At 43.1% G+C, this 19,065-nt stretch overlaps 1 protein-coding gene across 4 annotated transcripts; it reads left to right on the forward strand.

Annotated features, from left to right (window-relative positions):
- Positions 1–1,038: 1,038 nt before the first annotated feature.
- On the forward strand, positions 1,039–16,613 carry rcc1l (RCC1 like). Of its 4 annotated transcripts, XM_029671528.2 has the most exons (13): positions 1,040–1,233; positions 1,356–1,469; positions 2,770–3,059; positions 4,156–4,285; positions 6,158–6,286; positions 7,541–7,607; positions 10,713–10,764; positions 11,055–11,139; positions 13,708–13,889; positions 14,321–14,408; positions 14,867–15,040; positions 15,341–15,426; positions 15,999–16,613. In XM_029671528.2, the coding sequence occupies exons 3-13, from the start codon at positions 2,778–2,780 to the stop codon at positions 16,074–16,076; spliced, it is 1,353 nt and encodes a 450-aa protein (XP_029527388.1). In that variant the 5' UTR covers positions 1,040–1,233; positions 1,356–1,469; positions 2,770–2,777; the 3' UTR covers positions 16,077–16,613. The 4 variants fall into 4 exon arrangements, with proteins under 4 accessions (XP_029527386.1, XP_029527388.1, XP_029527389.1 ...); XM_029671526.2 differs by lacking the exon at positions 1,356–1,469 and having other exon boundaries at positions 1,039–1,233; positions 2,816–3,059; XM_029671529.2 differs by lacking the exon at positions 1,356–1,469.
- The last annotated feature ends 2,452 nt before the right edge of the window (positions 16,614–19,065 follow it).

The raw sequence follows: 19,065 nt of genomic DNA on the forward strand, positions 1-19,065 counted from the left end.
CCAGATGTCTCAAATTTAAAGTAGTGTGCAATTGGCATGCTGACTGCAGGAATGTCCACCGGAGCTGTTGCCAAAGAATGTAATGTTAATTTCTCTACCATAAGCCACCTTCAATGTTTATGAGAATTTGTCAGTACGTCCAACCGGCCTCACAATCGCAGACTACGTAACCAGCCCTAGATCTCCACTTCCTGCTTCTTCACCTGCGGGATCGTCTGAGACCAGCCACCTGGACAGCTGATAAAACTAAAGGGTATTTCTGTCTGTAATAAAGCCCTTTTGTGGGGGAAAATTCCTTCTGATTGGCTGGGCCTGGCTCCCAAGTGGTTGGGCCTATGCCCACACATGGCTGCGCCACTGCCCAGTCATGTGAAATCAATAGATTAGGTCCTAATGAATTTATTTCAATTAACTGATTTCCTTATATGAATTGTATCTCAGTAAAATCTTTGAAATTCTTGCATGTCGAACCCTTATGCTAACTCTAACCTATGATGCAAACGACTAGCAACCTAAAGGTTGCATGTTGTGAGTGGCGCAGCAGTCTAAGGTACTGCATCGCAGTGCTAGAGGCATCACTACAGACCCGGGTTTGATACCAGTCTGTATTGTGATAGGGAGTACCATAAGGCGCCGCACAATTGGCCCAGCATCGTCCGGGTTAGGGAGGGGTTGGCCGGGGTAGGCCGTCATTGTAAATAAGAATTTGTTCTTAACTGACTTGCCTAGTTAAATGAAGGATACAATTTTTTTAAAAATTGGGAACAACTTTAGATCCTTAGCTAATTAGCAACTTTAGCTACAGTAAGCACAACCATATAATTTAGCAACTACCAAATAAATTCAAATCATGCGAAATGGAGGATCCCCCAAAAAACGTATTATTGCGAATGGGCGTGAGACAGCCTTGATGATTCATAAAACATTTAAAGTTGCTCAGGTATTAAACTGGGATTCAGAATTTACACTCCAGCCCTGCAGGTGGCGTACTGTCACCTGCTTTGTTAGGGATTTGGCCCAGTTGTTTCCTTTTTTTGAACCGGGTCAAAGTTGAAAGTGCAGTTAGAGATGACTCATGGTTGCCTCTGCGGTAACATGCCTGTCAGAATAAATTGCTTTGAATAAAACCACAACCTATGCCACTCAAAATAATGTAGCTATGAATATTACGAAGATGAAATCAGTATGTAGGTGTCACATTGAAGCTCGTTTCGTGAATATTACACATAACAGGTAAGACCATTCCCAAAAGTAGCTACCCCATTCATAGACACTAACTGCTTTAGTGCCGATTGAAGATAGTATCTTCTGAACGGGGATATTTTGTTATGATCCCCGACGCTTGCTCTCAACAGTAACACACATCGCTTGCGGAACACCTGTAAGCATAACTGGGGGAGAATTGTAACGTTAGCTAGTTCATCAACTGGAGGCACACACTGCTGGTGGATCTGAGCAAAACTGCTACAGTAAGTGTATATTTTCATTTGAAATATGATTTCTTGCTGATATGAAAGAGGCATATCAGCACATGTTTAGAAACTCGGTTTGAAAGCGATTGCCTTTGTCTAAACGTTAAAACACAGCATTGGAATTGTATTTCACATGGAGCCAAATGTGGGAAAAATTTAACCGCTGAAAAAAGTGTTGCTTAGCGACTTCCCTGTTTTTGTGTTCCTGCATGGCTGAGCACAGCTGTTCTGCTGGGCAGACTGCTCCCGCTCGGCCGGCAGGCTGCTGCATGTGTGCACCCATCCCTTGCGCCCTCTCCCCGCCGCCTCTTTGCTCTAGCCTCCTCACCCTGCTGCTGCAGTGCCTGAAGTGAATGTATTAAATCGGTAAAAAAAACGTACTTTTTTAGAAAATATTATGTACTTCACTGCGTTTTTCTGTGCTGTTTAAATATTTAATCTGTTATTTTTGTTCTCCTTCAAACATTATTTTACGTTTTGCTTTGGATACTTTCTCATTGATTGAGAGACTGAGGGAGAGCATAAGCAAATAGTTTTGTATCTAAAATATACCACATCCTGTTGTTTCCAATGGGAACAAATTAGTCATAGTCGGCAGAACAAGTAAAGTGGGCAGAGCAAACACGAGCTAGCAAGATCCTATTGGTGCGTTCTAACGTGTATTTGCATATTTCCGTTAGGGAACGCCTACTCTGAGGTGTGCATGTGCAATAGCTCAGTTTTTTAAAACTTTGGCAAAGGGTGAAGTCTACAACACTTTGTCCACTCTGTTCGTAACAGATTGCAGTTTTGGTACCAGAACTCTATTGAGATCAAATGTTCCATTGATTACACAATTTGCAAAATGTTGGCCAAAATCCATCTCCTTCCTGCAGGCCACTGGGCTTCCTTTCACTATCATAAATGCTTCACATTTATACTTCCAGTGAAATATCTCTCTCATTGTTCTATCTGTGGCATATGCAAAAATAAAAATATTGCTTAATGTGCATGTACAAATTAACGTTATGTCACTAAGTCATTTAGAGACTTCTAGCGACAAATGAAGCAACCAGCTTCTGTACTTTCCTTGAAAAATAGTTGGCAACGGCTGAAAAACCCTTCTCTGTATGTAGGGATTTGAGAGCTTATCGATAGCTAGCTAAAGTGACACTTTTATGTGATGATGCGTGACTAGATAAAGGACGTTACACAACTCTGACTGACTCTAACCAAGCCTCTTTCAGTCCTCTCTGTCAAACTGCCAATGACAACCTAATATCTAGCTCATGATGTCTTCTGTTTCATGATTTCTCAGGGGTGGAGATGTCATTGTCGTACCTTCGATTGTGTACCCAACACAGGTTAGCACTCGGAGCTCGGGGATATGCGACCCACACCAGTGACCGCAGGTCTCGGGAGCAAAAGGATGAGGGTCCAGTGTTTCAGTATGTTGGGAAGCAGAGAAAGCCCAACCACAAGGTGTTTGTATGGGGGTTTAGCTACACTGGAGCCCTGGGCATCCCCAGCTTTGTGGTTCCAGACAGTGGCAGGAAAAAGCCTAGGAAATACCAGCTCACTCCTTACCGTCTGGAGACAGAGCAGCAGGTAATGTCTGTTTAACCACAGAAACACTTAACTGACACAATATACATGTTTCTATACAACCTTTTTTGTTCAATGCCAGTTGGTCTACACAGCTAGGTCGTGTTTGTTTGGTAGGGCTGGGGCATGACGTTATGCAACTGAAAACGAAAATATGGGTTCTTATTGGACAGGTTCAGACAAGGTAGTTGGCTACTTCTGTTTCATAGCGTTATTCTCTTGTTTGGTGTCTACTGAAAACAAGACCGATTCCGCTAATCAAGGTCTTTTTGACTGCTGAACAATTAATCAAATGGCCACCCAGACTATTTACATTGACCCCCCCCCCCCCAAAACCACAGTTTTTACACTGCTGCTACTCACAGTTATTATCTATGCATAGTCACTTTACCCTCGACTAACCTGTACCCCCGCACATTGACTCGGTACCACTAACCCTCCCTGTACATAGCCTCGTTATTCTTATTTTATTGTGTTACTTTTTTTCTTTTCTTTTTTACTTTAGTTTATTTAGTCAATATTTTCTTTACTCTATTTCTTGAACTGTATTGTTGGTTAAGGGCTTGTAAGTAAGCATTTCACGGTAAGGTTGTATTCGGCGCAAGTGACAAATAACATTTGATTTGATGAGCAGTTGATTAGCTAAATTAAGTGTGTAAGTACTGGGCTGGAGCAAAAGCCTTGCACTCCCAGGTCTCAAGGACCAGAGTTGGTGACCTGACCACTGCCTACCCACTACTACTTGACACCACTTAGTTTTAGCCTCATATGTCTTCGCTCACTGTGAAAGGCAACTGTATCCATGGCAGGTACGCAGACCCTGAGGAAGGTACAGTGATGCCGAAATGTTGGTAAATACCCATTAAATTGCTGGGAGATTATTCATGGGGTGTGTGACTCTCTTTATTTTTTTATAGTTTATTTGCCGTTAGTCAGCACCTCCATACAAACTATTATTCTGGGTGTGCGCCAGCTCATGTTTTTTAGGTACACGTACTTGCCATGCATGCCGTTTTTAAAATGATATGCGACCTGTTGAATACACAAGTGCTGTACTTGACAGTGAGTGACTGACTCCCGAGCTGGTCTCTCTCCTCAGATCTCCTCTGCAGCCTGTGGGTACGGCTTTACCCTCCTCTCCTCTTCCACCAAGGACCTCACCAAGGTGTGGGGCATGGGCCTCAACAGAGACTCACAGCTGGGCTTCCAACGCACCCAACAAGACCGCTGTAAGACACTCATTCATTCTATCGCTCCCCCATCCTCCATGACGAGCACTCTCTCCCCCATCCTCCATGACGAGCACTCTCTCCCCCATCCTCCATGACGAGCACTCTCTCCCCCATCCTCCATGACGAGCACACTTTCCCCCATCCTCCATGACGAGCACTCTCTCCCCCATCCTCCATGACGAGCACTCTCTCCCCCATCCTCCATGACGAGCACTCTCTCCCCATCCTCCATGACGAGCACTCTCTCCCCATCCTCCATGACGAGCACTCTCTCCCCATCCTCCATGACGAGCACTCTCTCCCCCATCCTCCATGACGAGCACTCTCTCCCCATCCTCCATGACGAGCACTCTCTCCCCCATCCTCCATGACGAGCACTCTCTCCCCCATCCTCCATGACGAGCACTCTCTCCCCATCCTCCATGACGAGCACTCTCTCCCCCATCCTCCATGACGAGCACTCTCTCCCCATCCTCCATGACGAGCACTCTCTCCCCCATCCTCCATGACGAGCACTCTCTCCCCCATCCTCCATGACGAGCACTCTCTCCCCCATGACGAGCACTCTCTCCTCCATGACGAGCACTCTCTCCTCCATGACGAGCACTCTCTGCACTCTCTCCTCCATGACGAGCACTCTCTCCTCCATGACGAGCACTCTCTCCTCCATGACGAGCACTCTCTCCTCCATGACGAGCACTCTCTCCTCCATGACGAGCACTCTCTCCTCCATGACGAGCACTCTCTCCCCCATCCTCCATGACGAGCACTCTCTCCCCCCATCCTCCATGACGAGCACTCTCTCCCCCCATCCTCCATGACGAGCACTCTCTTCCCCCATCCTCCATGACGAGCACTCTCTCCCCCATCCTCCATGACGAGCACTCTCTCCCCCATCCTCCATGACGAGCACTCTCTCCCCATCCTCCATGACGAGCACTCTCTCCCCCATCCTCCCATGACGAGCACTCTCTCCCCATCCTCCATGACGAGCACTCTCTCCCCCATCCTCCATGACGAGCACTCTCTCCCCCATCCTCCATGACGAGCACTCTCTCCCCCATCCTCCATGACGAGCACTCTCTCCCCATCCTCCATGACGAGCACTCTCTCCCCATCCTCCATGACGAGCACTCTCTCCCCATCCTCCATGACGAGCACTCTCTCCCCCATCCTCCATGACGAGCACTCTCTCCCCATCCTCCATGACGAGCACTCTCTCCCCCATCCTCCATGACGAGCACTCTCTCCCCCATCCTCCATGACGAGCACACTCTCCTTTCTTTTTTTCTACACACGATCTGGGATCTTGCACTTTCAATTAATGACCAATTGATTGATGAAGAATATAACTTAACTAATGAGTTGAGTACAACTGCCTTTCCCAAAGGGATTGTTTAACTCAATTGCTTGCTAACAATGTCCATCCCTCTGCTTTATAACAAACCAAGTGGCTGGGGCTGCAGTTTGTTGTTTTTCACATTAACGATTACAGCTTTAACCTATTCAGCCATAAAAGTGCACCAGCTTGTCAACCGAGAAAGATTGGAGGATGTGCATAATTTGCTCGATGGTGGATGTGTGTTTTCAACAACTGCTGCACACTTTCACCAATCTTTAGTGTAATGAAATGGGATTTTATATTCCAATCAACTGCTTTAGCCGTCCAATATTCAGATGAATTTGTGCAGCGCCTGCCCTGAGCTGATGCCTGTGATCGAGCATGTGCCAGACTAGTCTGTTTCTGCTCTGTTGCCAAGGCTTGACGAAGACAGCAATGGAGTTTGCAAGAGCACAAACAGATCTGCGACCAGGCTAGTGTCAGACCATCCCAGTGATGTTTATAATCACCTAGTGTTCCCTCTCTAGATAAGAGCTATGACTATGTGCTGGAGCCCTCTCCGGTGCCTCTCCCCCTGGCCAGGCCCCAGCAGACCAGGGTGGTGCAGGTGGCATGTGGCCGTGCCCACTCCCTGGTGCTCACCGACTCAGAGGGAGGTAAGAGGCAACACAGAGGGTGACGTTTTGTTCTCACGTAAAACGACACTGAGCTGTTATGAAAATTCCCATATAACTCCCAGTACTGTGAGCAATGTGATGTGTTACACCTTCCTTTTATGATATCCCTGAGAAGGGGACTTTTTTTTTAACAGTCTAATTAAGGGCATGAAAGTGTGAATCCTGTCTTGGATAAGCTCTCGTGACAGACATTCATATACTTGTAAGGAAATGCAATGGAAATCAAGTAAAATAGCTAGCTCAAGATTCTGAGAATTTTTACCTTGGATAATATGCCTTCCTGTCTGTTTAGGGCTATTTTGCTCACTGTGTGTGCTTTGAGGAAAATGTCACACACAAACTAGGGAAAATAGGGGGGGAATTGATCTGGGAATTAGAGGGCTGATGGGTTCACATCCTAAAGACATTCCCCTACCGTTGTGCCCATGAACAAGCCCTTAACCTTCTACATGGAACTCTATTCCACATCAGGTAACTGATGCAAGCAGTAGACTCAGATTTAAAAAGCAGGTAGTGAATGTATTGCAGTGTTTTTACAATTGTATAACTGCCTTAATTCTGCTGGACCCCAGGCAGCAGCTAATGGGGATCCATAATAAATACAAATACTACAGATGGATGCAAGCCAGGGCACTCCCATAACTGAGCAGGTCAACTCCGTAGGGTTAAGATATCAGTATGTGGTCCCTTACATGTTGAAAATATTGATGTTAATCCTTCCTACTATTTTTAGTAGATGTATAATTTGAATCTTGACCTTTGCATATGCACTTTGCAGAAATGCATTTGAGCTGATGATCGTCGAAGAGGGCGTCATAGTTGCGTAACGATTGTTTATTTGACGGCACTTTATTATACGGTACTCTTTCCGCTAGAATTTACTAGGAAGTGATGTGGTAACAATCTGTACTCTGAGGTACTTACCTAAAAGAATATAACAATTGGTAACTACCTGGTGACCGGTTATTCTTGTTTTATTTAATCCCAAATAAACAAACATGTAATTTATAGTTTAATACTGTGTTAATTACATTTTATTTACATTTTTACAATGTACTTAAGAAAATACCTGGTAATTTTTGTACTTCAAAATAAAGTGTTACTGTTTGTTTTACAGACACAGCTCCATTTTCCACATTGTTAACAATGTTGTTAATATAATCATACCCCTGGATCATCCTCCCACATGTTTTGTGTGTGTCTCTCTCCTTTCCCTCATTCTCTCTTTCAAAGTGTTCAGTCTGGGAAACAATGCCTATGGCCAGTGTGGGAGGAAGATGGTTGAAGATGAAGTCTACAGGTATGACACCACACACACCGCTATGAATTGTTTTCTCAACATATTACCTTATTACTGACGCAGTTGATCAGGCTGAAACCATGCTCAAAATGCAAAGAAAAGTCTGCCTCTGCCGTTGTCATGTAACACGACCGGGTGTATGTTGAGTCATACTAGTGATGACTCATAGTGTCAAATCAATGCAGGCTGGAAATGTATTCACTCTCCAGGAATTTGATTGTGCTTTTCTGCCCAATGACTGCCTAAGTGCTCAGGTTGAACAACAATCCTATTATAAATGTGTGTTCAGGGGTCATATGTATCAGAGTTAGAGTGCTGATTTAGGATCAGTTTAACCTTTTGATCACAATGATTAAGATTATAGGGACTGGGGGGGAGCTGATTCTAGATCAGCACGCCTACTCTGATACATATGGCCCCCGGTCTTTAGAGGCCTACTAAGAGTGAGCACAGGAGAGGCCGACAGGGAGTGGGCAGAGGGGACCTTTTCTGGACAGACGGGGCTCCTTGAGTAATTGATTGATGACTTCTCTCTCTCTCCCCCCCCCCCAGTCCCTGCTGATGACAAACATACCCATAACATGATGCTGTCTCCAAAATATTTGAAAATACAGAGGGTTTCACTCTGTGTTGTTTTGGAATTCACCCAACCCTGTAGTTTAAAATTTGGGCCTAAAAGTACATTTATTTGTCTTGCAGTATTACTTAACAACTTTCTTACAATCAGAAAGGATCATTTGTAGTGGATTTTTTTAAACACAGGCTTCTTTCTTTTCACTTTGTCATACAGGCTAGTAATATGGAGTGAATGCAATGTTTGTATTTTCAAGTATTGTGGTGGCAGCATCATGGTATGGGTATGCTTGTCACCGGCAGGGACTGGGGAGTTTGTTAGGATCAAAATAAATATGAAAGGAGCAAAGCCCAGGTAAAAAGTTAGAGGAAACCCCACCTCAGTCTTCTGAAAACCTAACCCTAGGATAGGGTTTTATTTTTCTGCGGGACAGTTACACAATGTTTAATGCAACAGACACATCAGAATGCCTTTTCAAGAGATGTTTGGTGTTCATTGAGTGGTCTAGTCTCAGTCCTGGCTTAAATCTACTTAGAAAATCTGAGACGATGTTTAAATATTGCTGTCCATTATTGATCCCTAGCCAAATTTACTGAGCCTGAGCAATTTTGACAAAAATGATGGATACAGTTGAAGTGGGAAGTTTACATACACTTAGGTTGGAGTCATTAAAACTTGTTTTTCAACCACTCCACAAATTTCTTGTTAACAAACTATAGTTTTGGTAAGGTGGTTAGGACATCTACTTTGTGCATGACACAAGTAATTTTGTTGTAAAATTGTTCACAGACAGATTATTTCACTTATAATTCCCTGTATCACAATTCCAGTGGGTCAGAAGTTTACATACACTAAGTTGACTGTGCCTTTTAAACAGCTTGGAAAATTCCAGAAAATGATGTCATGACTTTAGAAGCTTCTGATAGGCTAACTGGAGGTGTACCTGTGGATGTATTTCAAGGTCTACCTTCAAACTCAGTGCCTCATTGCTTGACATCATGGGAAAATCAAAAGAAATCAGCCAAGACCTCAGAAAAGAATTGTAGACCTCCACAAGTCTGGTTCATCCTTAGAAGCAATTTCCAAACGCCTGAAGGTACCACGTTCATCTGTACAAACAATAGTATGCCAGTATAAACACCATGGGACCAAGCAGCCGTCATACCGCTCAGGAAGGAGATGCGATCTGTCTCCTAGATATGAACGTACTTTGGTTAGAAAAGGGCAAATCAATCCCAGAACAGCAAAGGTCCTTGTGAAGATGCTGGAGGTACAAAAGTATGTATATCCACAGTAAAACGAGTCCTATATCAACATAACCTGAAAGGCCACTCGGCAAGGAAGAAGCCACTGCTCCAAAACCGCCATAAAAAAAGCCAGACTATGGTTTGCAACTGCACATGGAGACAAAGATTGTACTTTTCGGAGAAATGTCCTCTGGTCTGATGAAACAAAAATAGAACTGTTTGGCCATAATGACCAGTGTTATGTTTGGAGGAAAAAGGGGGAGGCTTGCATGCCGAAGAACACCATCCCAACCGTGATGCACGGGGGCGGCAGCATCATGTTGTGGGGGTGCTTTGCTGCAGGGGGGACTGGTGCTCTTCACAAAATAGATGACATGAGGGGGGAAATTATATGGATATATTGAAGCAACATCTCAAGACATCAGGAAGTTAAAGCTTGGTCGCAAATGGGTCTTCCAAATGGACAATGACCCCAAGCATACTTACAAAGTTGTGGGAAAATGGCTTAAGGACAACAAAGTCAAGGTATTGGAGTGGCCATCACAAAGTCCTGACCTCAATCCTATATATAATTTGTGGGCAGAAGTGAAAAAGTGTGTGCGTGCTAGGAGCCCACAAACCTGACTCCGTTACACCAGCTCTGTCGGGTGAATTTTGGCCCATTCCTCCTAGCGTATTGAGGGAAGCTTGTGGAAGGCTAGCCGAAACGTTTGACCCAAGTTAAACAATTTAAAGGCAATGCTACCAAATACTAATTGAGTGTATGTTAACTTCTGACCCACTGGGAATGTGATGAAAGAAATAAAAGCTTAAATAAATCATTCTCTGCTATTATTCTGACATTTCACATTCTTAAAATAAAGTGGTGATCCTAACTGACCTAAGACAGGGAATTTTTACTAGGATTAAATGTCAGGAATTGTGAAACTGAATTTAAATGTATTTGGCTAAGGTGTATGCAAACTTCCGACTTCAACTGTGTATGTTGCCCTAAGAGTTGTGCGAAGTTGGTAGAAAATCTTAATGAAAAATGATTCACAGCTGTAATGGCTGCCAAAGGATCTTCCACCAATTATTAACTCTGGGGTTGAGACTTATCCAATTATGATATTTCAGTGTTTTGTTTTGTTTTACTTCATTTTTGAAAATGTGGAGTAGGTTGTGTAGATCTGGAGGAAAACAATCCCTTTTTCTGTTACATTATAAGCCAGCAAAATGTGACTAAAGTTCAAAGGTCTGTTGACTATCTGTCTATATAATATATATCATCTATCTCCGTTGCAGTGCCAGTCACATCATTCACAAGATGGAAGGCTTTGACAGCCCAGTGACTCAGGTGTGTTCTGTGTAATGGGGACAGAAAGACACCTCAGCCATTTTTGCTCGACCTTGGTCATTATTGTAAAGGAAAATGTGTTCTACATGACTCACCTTGGTAAATAAAGGCAAAATAAACAAATAATAGGAAGGGGGAGGGAAAGCTGATCCTACATCTGAACATAGGGGAAACTGCACCCCAGAGTGAAAATATGTTGTTTGCGGAATAGGGAAACTGCAACCCAGAGTGAAAATATGTTGTGTGCAGATGTTATATGTGACTGAACCCTGTGCCATGTTTTCCTGTAGGTGGTGTGTGGGCAGGACCACAGTCTGTTCCTGACTGAGACGGGCAAGGTATATGCCTGTGGCTGGGGGGCAGACGGACAGACAGGTTAGAAGCCCCCCACACACACACACACACACTGGGATAATGCCAAGGGGTCCCTATAAAGATAAACTGAGTCTCTATAGTTTATCAGTGTCTGTACATTTCTCTCCAATATCACTTTATTTTTATGCAGAATTACAAAAATGTACTTAACCAATTAATGACCTTATATAGTGTTTCACTCCTGCTGTGTGAGCTTTACACATTTTTATCCACAAAGTACCTGAGTAGAAAACTGGTTGTAGGCGCTGAGAATAGAGCCATTTTACTCCTAAAAATAAAATAAATTCATGAAGCCTCTGTAGTCATAAGAGTCCAGATATGTAGGACACTTCATGAGCTGTCCTAACCAGTTAAGAGTTACCGGCAGGTGTCTTGATAATAGAAAAGGTCAATAAGTCTGGTTCCTGAGCCACATGCAATTGCTTTGGAGTTCAAATCAAATCAAATTTTATTTGTCACATACACATGGTTAGCAGATGTTAATGCGAGTGTAGCGAAATGCTTGTGCTTCTAGTTCCGACAATGCAGTGATAACCAACAAGTAATCTAACTAACAATTCCAAAACTACTGTCTTATACACAGTGTAAGGGGATAAGGAATATGTACATAAGGATATATGAATGAGTGATGGTACAGAGCAGCATACAGTAGATGGTATCGAGTACAGTATATACATATGAGATGAGTATGTAGACAAAGTAAACAAAGTGGCATAGTTAAAGTGGCTAGTGACATAAGAATGCAGTCGATGATCTAGAGTACAGTATATACATATGCATATGAGATGAATAATGTAGGGTAAGTAACATTATATAAGGTAGCATTGTTTAAAGTGGCTAGTGATATATTTACATCATTTCCCATCAATTCCCATTATTAAAGTGGCTGGAGTTGGGTCAGTGTCAATGACAGTGTGTTGGCAGCAGCCACTCAATGTTAGTGATTGCTGTTTAACAGTCTGATGGCCTTGAGATAGAAGCTGTTTTTCAGTCTCTCGGTCCCAGCTTTGATGCACCTGTACTGACCTCGCCTTCTGGATGATAGCGGGGTGAACAGGCAGTGGTTCGGGTGGTTGATGTCCTTGATGATCTTTATGGCCTTCCTGTAACATCGGGTGGTGTAGGTGTCCTGGAGGGCAGGTAGTTTGCCCCCGGTGATGCGTTGTGCAGACCTCACTACCCTTTGGAGAGCCTTACGGTTGAGGGCGGAGCAGTAGCCGTACCAGGCGGTGATACAGCCCGCCAGGATGCTCTCGATTGTGCATCTGTAGAAGTTTGTGAGTGCTTTTGGTGACAAGCCGAATTTCTTCAGCCTCCTGAGGTTGAAGAGGCGCTGCTGCGCCTTCTTCACGACGCTGTCAGTGTGAGTGGACCAATTCAGTTTGGAGTATGTTGATGTAATCAATTCAGAAACAATCTACCTACATAAAACAGTATCTCTTGCACTTTTGACAATTATTTCACAAGGCCTGTTGTACATGAAATGCCAAAATACTGGCTCCGTACCCAGGTCAATATGGACCGCGGGTCCCAACTACCAATTTATTTAACATATTTTGGGTTGGGTTTGGGAACCCTGTCGGGCTTCAATCCCTGGTGTCATATAAAAACAAATGTGTAGAATTGCAGGAAATTAGCTTTAAAACAGCAAAACATTTCTCTATCCCATGCAAAATGGGTAGAATTGTGGGAAATTGGCTTTAAAACTGATTTGTGTGACCGGACCTTCTCAAAGTGCTTGAGTACCCCTGCACTAGGCTAACAAATAATTACTTTTTAAAATGTATTATTTAATTAACAAGCGTGTCATTTCAAGTTATCCCTTCAGAGAGCAATATCATATTGTTAAAAAAATATATCCTAAATTGGGTTTGGCTGTAAGTTGGGCGATTTGAAGGCGTCAAGGGCTTCATGTTAACTTGGATTGTGTTCGAGGAAAATTATAGACCTTTCAACTGTTTTATGAAACATTGGCAAGGGACTTCATGCCTGCTGTGCCAAAGCGATCGTTATTAAATGAGTGTGATGAGTGTTGATATAATAAACAATTTTTTAACAACCATTGGAATTGGTTAAAAAAAGGTTATGCCAACATATTAGGAAAGAATTAAGAGTAGGCAAAGTGATTGTGTCAGGTTAAAATTATGTAAAACGTTTTAGCATTGCAACATTTGTATAGTCACATTCACCTTTTTTGTCTGAAGCATGGAATAGTTCACAGCTGGCGATGCCTCGTCGGGATTGGTTATCCCCCATCATTTACAACAATGTCAATGAGCGTCATCACCATTTTTCTTTTGCGGTACCTCAAACTGTTCTAATTACCAACTGAGAAACTCCGTTTGTCTGAGCAGTGTCTTAAAATCATCCTAAAACCTAATCTGAGCTGGAAATTTAAAACAGGATTCCTAGGACCTTTTCTGAGAAGCTTTGTGGACACGGGCCCAAGTCTCTTAGTGCATAAAGAAAGAGCATAATTTTCATTAAGACACATGCATAGTTACACACATGCATAGTCTCCCACATACTCAACTGTTTTCTAAAGACAGAAACAACAAAACATTTCAGGTCTGGGCCACCACAACATGTGTGCCAGGCCGGTGGCTGTAGGAGGGGACCTGGCTGGTGTAAGAGTGCAGCAGGTGACCACCTACGGAGACTGCAGCATGGCCGTGTCCCAGGACGGCCAGCTCTATGGCTGGGGCAACTCTGAGTACCTCCAACTCTCCTCGGTCACTGAGGCCACCCAGGTGAGGAGCCAACATAGTGCCCATCACAATCTCAAATCAAGTTTGCCAAACTTTGTGACTTGCTTCTCACAAGACTAAATATGTTAGCCTGTTGGAACCAGCTGCATTGACTGTTCTATTTCACTTCATGTATCAATCTGGACTTTCTCCAATAGATGGGTGTTTGCAAATAAGAGAAAATGGCTGTGCTTTGAGTTAAGCCATCCTCTGATTGGTTGAAGGGAATCCAATTGCTGAAGATAGTTTTGAATAATACCGCTCAAATAGTTTCAATGAGCAGGAATGCTAGACTGAATTGTGAAATAGAAAGGTGAATGTAGCGTTCAGGCTGGTTCTACCAGGCTAACTATAGGTACCACTATGTGTCAATATTCTATTTCAATGCGTGACCTTTTGTCCAGCTACTGACTTTATGTTCTCCCTCTCCTCAGATTAACTCCCCTCGACTCCTTCCTTTTGAAGGGGTGGGCAAAGTGACCCAGGTGGCCTGTGGAGGCACACAGGTGGCCATTCTGAACGGTGAGCACCGGGGCCCTGTTACATTTCGGCCTCTCGCTACTTCCATTGTTCCTACCTCTTCCATCTCTAGCGGGTTGATTTGCATCTAAAAGTGGGCATGCCACCAGGATCACTTTGGAGGGCGGCGTGCCTGCCGAGTGCTCATTGCTAACTGGGATATTTACCAATCTGAGAATGTGAAAGCAATATGGTGGAAGCTCCAATACACTATAGGAAGGTTAGGCATCACCATATTGCTAAAAAATGAATGAGTCCTTTCAGATTTGTGAATATTGAGGGGGGTGGCTGCCAAAATGGACCTTGGCAGTAAAATAATAGATCACATGAACCACCACCATTAAAACAAAACTAACATTGCTGGACTGTATAGCATAGCTTCCCATTCAATAGACTTGTTTATCATATCCTTTCAATAAATAATATGTAGTGTGTCAGTAAAGGCGTGTTTGTCTTTACAGAGAGAGGGGAGGTGTTTGTATGGGGCTATGGCATTCTTGGAAAGGGCCCTAATCTCTCTGAATCCCAAACCCCTGAGCTGGTCCCTCCTACACTGTTCGGCCGCTCAGAGTTTAACCCTGCAGTGACCGTGAGCCGCATCCACTGTGGACTGAACCATTTTGCTGCTGTCACAGGTGGGTTAAGTCACGATTTTCAGTATGTGGAATGATGTATTGTTGTCCAACATAATAACATCTTTAGAGTCACAAACTCACAATGTCACAGTTTAAGATGAATATGTTGGCATGCGGGAAGTAGGACTTACCCAAGAACTAGTAATGTGGCGGTATACCATTCAGTGGATGATACAAGTACATTGAAGCATTCATATTTACATATTGTTAGCATTTTATTAACCCATTCCTTTTTCAAGCCATTGGATGAAATAATAATATGAAATATGTAGAATGTCTACCTATTGCTTGCTGTTCCAGATCGTGGGGAGCTCTTTGTTTGGGGGAAGAATGTGAGAGGTTGTCTTGGTATTGGAAAGAAAGAGGACCAGTACTTCCCATGGCGGGTGAGACCAGACTTAGATTTACTTATCAATTTTTTTGCTGATCATTGACATTTTGTGATTTATTCAAATGACTTAGTGATAGTCCACTACAACATTAACAGGCGTAAAAGAAAACGCCTGAGCGGAGTTCCCACATTCGGTTTTCAGTGGAAAAGGAGGCTAGTTTGATTGACATGTATCCCTGAAAACTGGATTTGTCCGTTTATTGGCAACTCCGCTAAGCTTACAACGTTTGTCCAATGTTTTCAGACATTAAATGATGTTGCATAGACCCAGCTATATGCCTGAATCTCATTCAAATGGAAAAGATGGGCACTGTCTAATATGGTAAACTCAGATGGTACCCATCTTTATCATTCATTTGGGATTGAGGCATCTAGCTGGATCTACCCAACAGATGGTATGGGAGGTGGACTCACCTGGATATTAGGCCACTTTGATTTTGGAGTGAATCAGACCTTTTTTTAGCATACTTTTTAAAGGATGCATATCTAGTCCATATATGTTTTAATGCTACATAACTGCATCTTATGGTAATATTTTGATGGTGTACTGTTTTCAATGTGTTTCAGGTGACTGTGCCAGGTCATGTGGTGGATGTAGCGTGTGGGGTGGACCACATGGTGGCGCTGGTCAAGTCTGTCATCTGAGCGTCCCCAGCCGCCAGGGACAGAGCCAGTAAGTCCTTCTCTTCCCTGTCACCCTCTATCACTGAGGGGTATCCGGGCCTGTTCAGACGCCCTGTTAGCCTCACATCCTCTGGCCGCCAATGGAGTCCTGAACCCCAGAGCCAGCTGTCCTCCATGGGTGGTAGAGATCCTCTGTTCCCGGCAATCTGGTGACTCTGTCCGCCATCGAACGCTTCAGTCTGATCCCTGTGTGTCTGGCTAGCACAACATGGAGGCTGGGTTAACAGGCAACAGTCACTGCAGCACTCCATTAATCTCTATACACTATTGATCTGACACTAGTCATTGGGCACCCTTGTTGGATGATGTGATCAGTGGAGCAGAACTGATGCGGTGGAGCCATTTTCTTCCTGCAGAGAAGTGCTGAAACTTGACTGTCAAGACCTCCAGAATAATGTCCTTATGGCATTTTACCTTCACTGTTGATTTTTTTTAATACACTGACAAAATTATAAACATGTTTCACGAGCTGAAATAAAATGTCCATATGCACAGAAAGTGTGTTTCTCTCAAGTTTTGTGCACAAATTTGTTAACATCCCTGTTAGTGAGAATTTTTTGTCAAGATAATCCTTTGCCAAGATAATCCATCCACCTGACAGGAGTGGTTTATAAGTAGCGGATTAAACAGCATGATTATTACAAGTGCACGTTGTTCTGGGGACAATAAAAGGCCACTAAAATGTTGAGTTTTGTCACACAACACAATGCCACAGATGTCTCAAGTTAAGGGAGTGTGCATTTCGAATGCTGACTGCAGGAATGTCCACCAGAGCTGTTGCCAGATAATTTGTTAATTTCTCCACCATAAACCACATTTGACGTTTTAGAGAATTTGGCAGAATGTCAACAGGCCTCATTGTGCCCAGCTTAGTGCGTTGGTCGAGATAGGCGGCCTGTTCCTTTTTCCCCCTATCTGCGCAGCGCATTCAAATGCTAAAATGGCTTGTGTGATATTAGGTTTTAGTCATTTGCTCGGTTATTGTTATCTGTGCTGTTGTGAAAATGCTGTTTAACGAAACAAAGGTAAGCTACCGGAGGCAATTTATCTGGCTATACCTGCTGAACGGGGCTTACAATAGATTTTGATTGTTCAGGTTCACCATCAGCAATAGTTTTGCTTTAAACTATCAGTATAAGTGTCATGTTGATCATATCTAGGACAGCAATCACTTTTGTGAGGTGCACTGCATGGCCAAAGAGAGATCACTCAAAGACATGAGATAATATTTTGGGTAATATTTTGGGTGAAATCCAATGTTGCGCTATATATACAGTACCAGTCAAAAGTTTGGACACGCCTCATTCAAGGGTTTATTTTTACATTGTAGAATAGTGAAGAAACTGAATTAACACACATGGAATCATGTAGTAAGCAAATAAGTTAAATCAAAATATATTTTATATTTGAGATTCTTCAAAGTAACCCCCCTTCCCCTTTGACAGCTTTGCATATACTTGGCATTCTCTCCACCAGCTTCACCTAGAATGCTTTTCCAACAGTCTTGAAGGAGTTCCCACATATGCTGAGCACTTGTTGGCTGCTTTTCCTTCCCTCTGCAGTCCTACTCATTCCAAACCATCTAAATTGGGTTGAGGTCAGGTGATTGTGGAGGCCAGGTCATCTGATGCAGCGTTCCTTGGTCAAATAGCCCTTACACAGCCCATAGGTGTGTTGGGTCATTGTCCTGTTGAAAAACAACTGATAATCCCACTAGGTGCAAACCAGATGGGATGGCTGCAGAATGTTGTGACCATGCTGGTTAAGTGTGCCTTGAATTCTAAATAAATCAGTGTCACCAGCAAAGCACACCCACACCATCACACCTCCTCCATGCTTCAGGGTGGGAATCACACATGCAGCGATCATCCGTTCACCTACTCTGCGTCTCACAAAGACACGGCGGTTGGAACCAAAAAACGCAAATTTGGACTCCTCAGACCAAAGGACAGATTTCCACTGGTCTAATGTCCATTGCTCGTGTTTCTTGGGCCAAGCAAGTCTCTTCTTAGTGTCCTTTAATAGTGGTTTCATTTCAGCAATTTTACCATGAATTCCTGATTCACCCAATCTCTTCTGAACAGTTGATGTTGAGGTGTGTCTGTTACTTGAACTCTGAAGCGTTCATTTAGGCTGCAATCTGAGGTGCAGTTATTCTAATGAACTCTACAGCGAAGGTAACTCGGTCCTCCTTTCCTGTGGCAAGTCTTCACGAGAGCCAGTTTCATCAGTTTGGTTTTTGCGACTGCACTTAACTTTCAAAGTTCTTGACATTTTCCTAGATTGATTGACCTTCATGTCTTAAAGTAATGATGGACTGTTGTTTCTCTTTGCTTATTTGAGCTGTTCTTGCCATAATATGGACTTGCCATTTCACCAACTAGGACTTCTGTATACCACCTATCTTGTCACAATAGAACTGATTGGAATTTCTTTCCTTAATGCGTTTGAGCCACAAATGAACTTTTATCAAGGCACACCTGTTCATTGAAATGCATTCCAGGTGACTACCTAATGACGCTTGTTGAGAGAATGCCAAGAGTGTGCAAAGCTGTCAAAGGCAAATGATTCCATGTGTTATTTCATAGGTTTGTCTTCGGTATTATTCTACATGTAGAAAATAGCAGAATAAAAACTGGAATGAGTAGATGTGTCAACTTGACTGGTACTGTAGGGCATAGCTAATTTGGAAGCAAATATTACATTTCAGCTCAAACACTTAATCTGTAAAAATGACAAGTTAATTAGTGGGTGATTGTCATTGCAGAACCAAAGTGTGGGGGATAAAAACAGAGGATACATTCTGGTAGACCAACATGACTAAATAGTACATATAAACACATCAGCAGATTTTAATTTAAGAATATAAAATTAATGTTTATGCAACAAATGGTATTGCATCCTATTCTATTCAGTCTCTAATCAAACCGAATTGCACTAAATAGTTTCA

The sequence above is a fragment of the Oncorhynchus nerka genome, linkage group LG10 (genome assembly GCF_034236695.1).
Source record: "Oncorhynchus nerka isolate Pitt River linkage group LG10, Oner_Uvic_2.0, whole genome shotgun sequence".
In the NCBI taxonomy this organism is placed as follows: Eukaryota; Metazoa; Chordata; class Actinopteri; order Salmoniformes; family Salmonidae; genus Oncorhynchus; species Oncorhynchus nerka.

Excerpts from the sequence above, each read along its gene's own strand:
- rcc1l (XM_029671526.2), top strand. The coding sequence starts at position 1,160 with ATGAATATTACGAAGATGAAATCAGTATGTAGGTGTCACATTGAAGCT. Across the intron at positions 14,409-14,866 it reads ACAGGTGGCCATTCTGAACG|AGAGAGGGGAGGTGTTTGTA; the intron begins GTGAGCACCGGG and ends TTGTCTTTACAG. Across the intron at positions 15,041-15,340 it reads CCATTTTGCTGCTGTCACAG|ATCGTGGGGAGCTCTTTGTT; the intron begins GTGGGTTAAGTC and ends TTGCTGTTCCAG.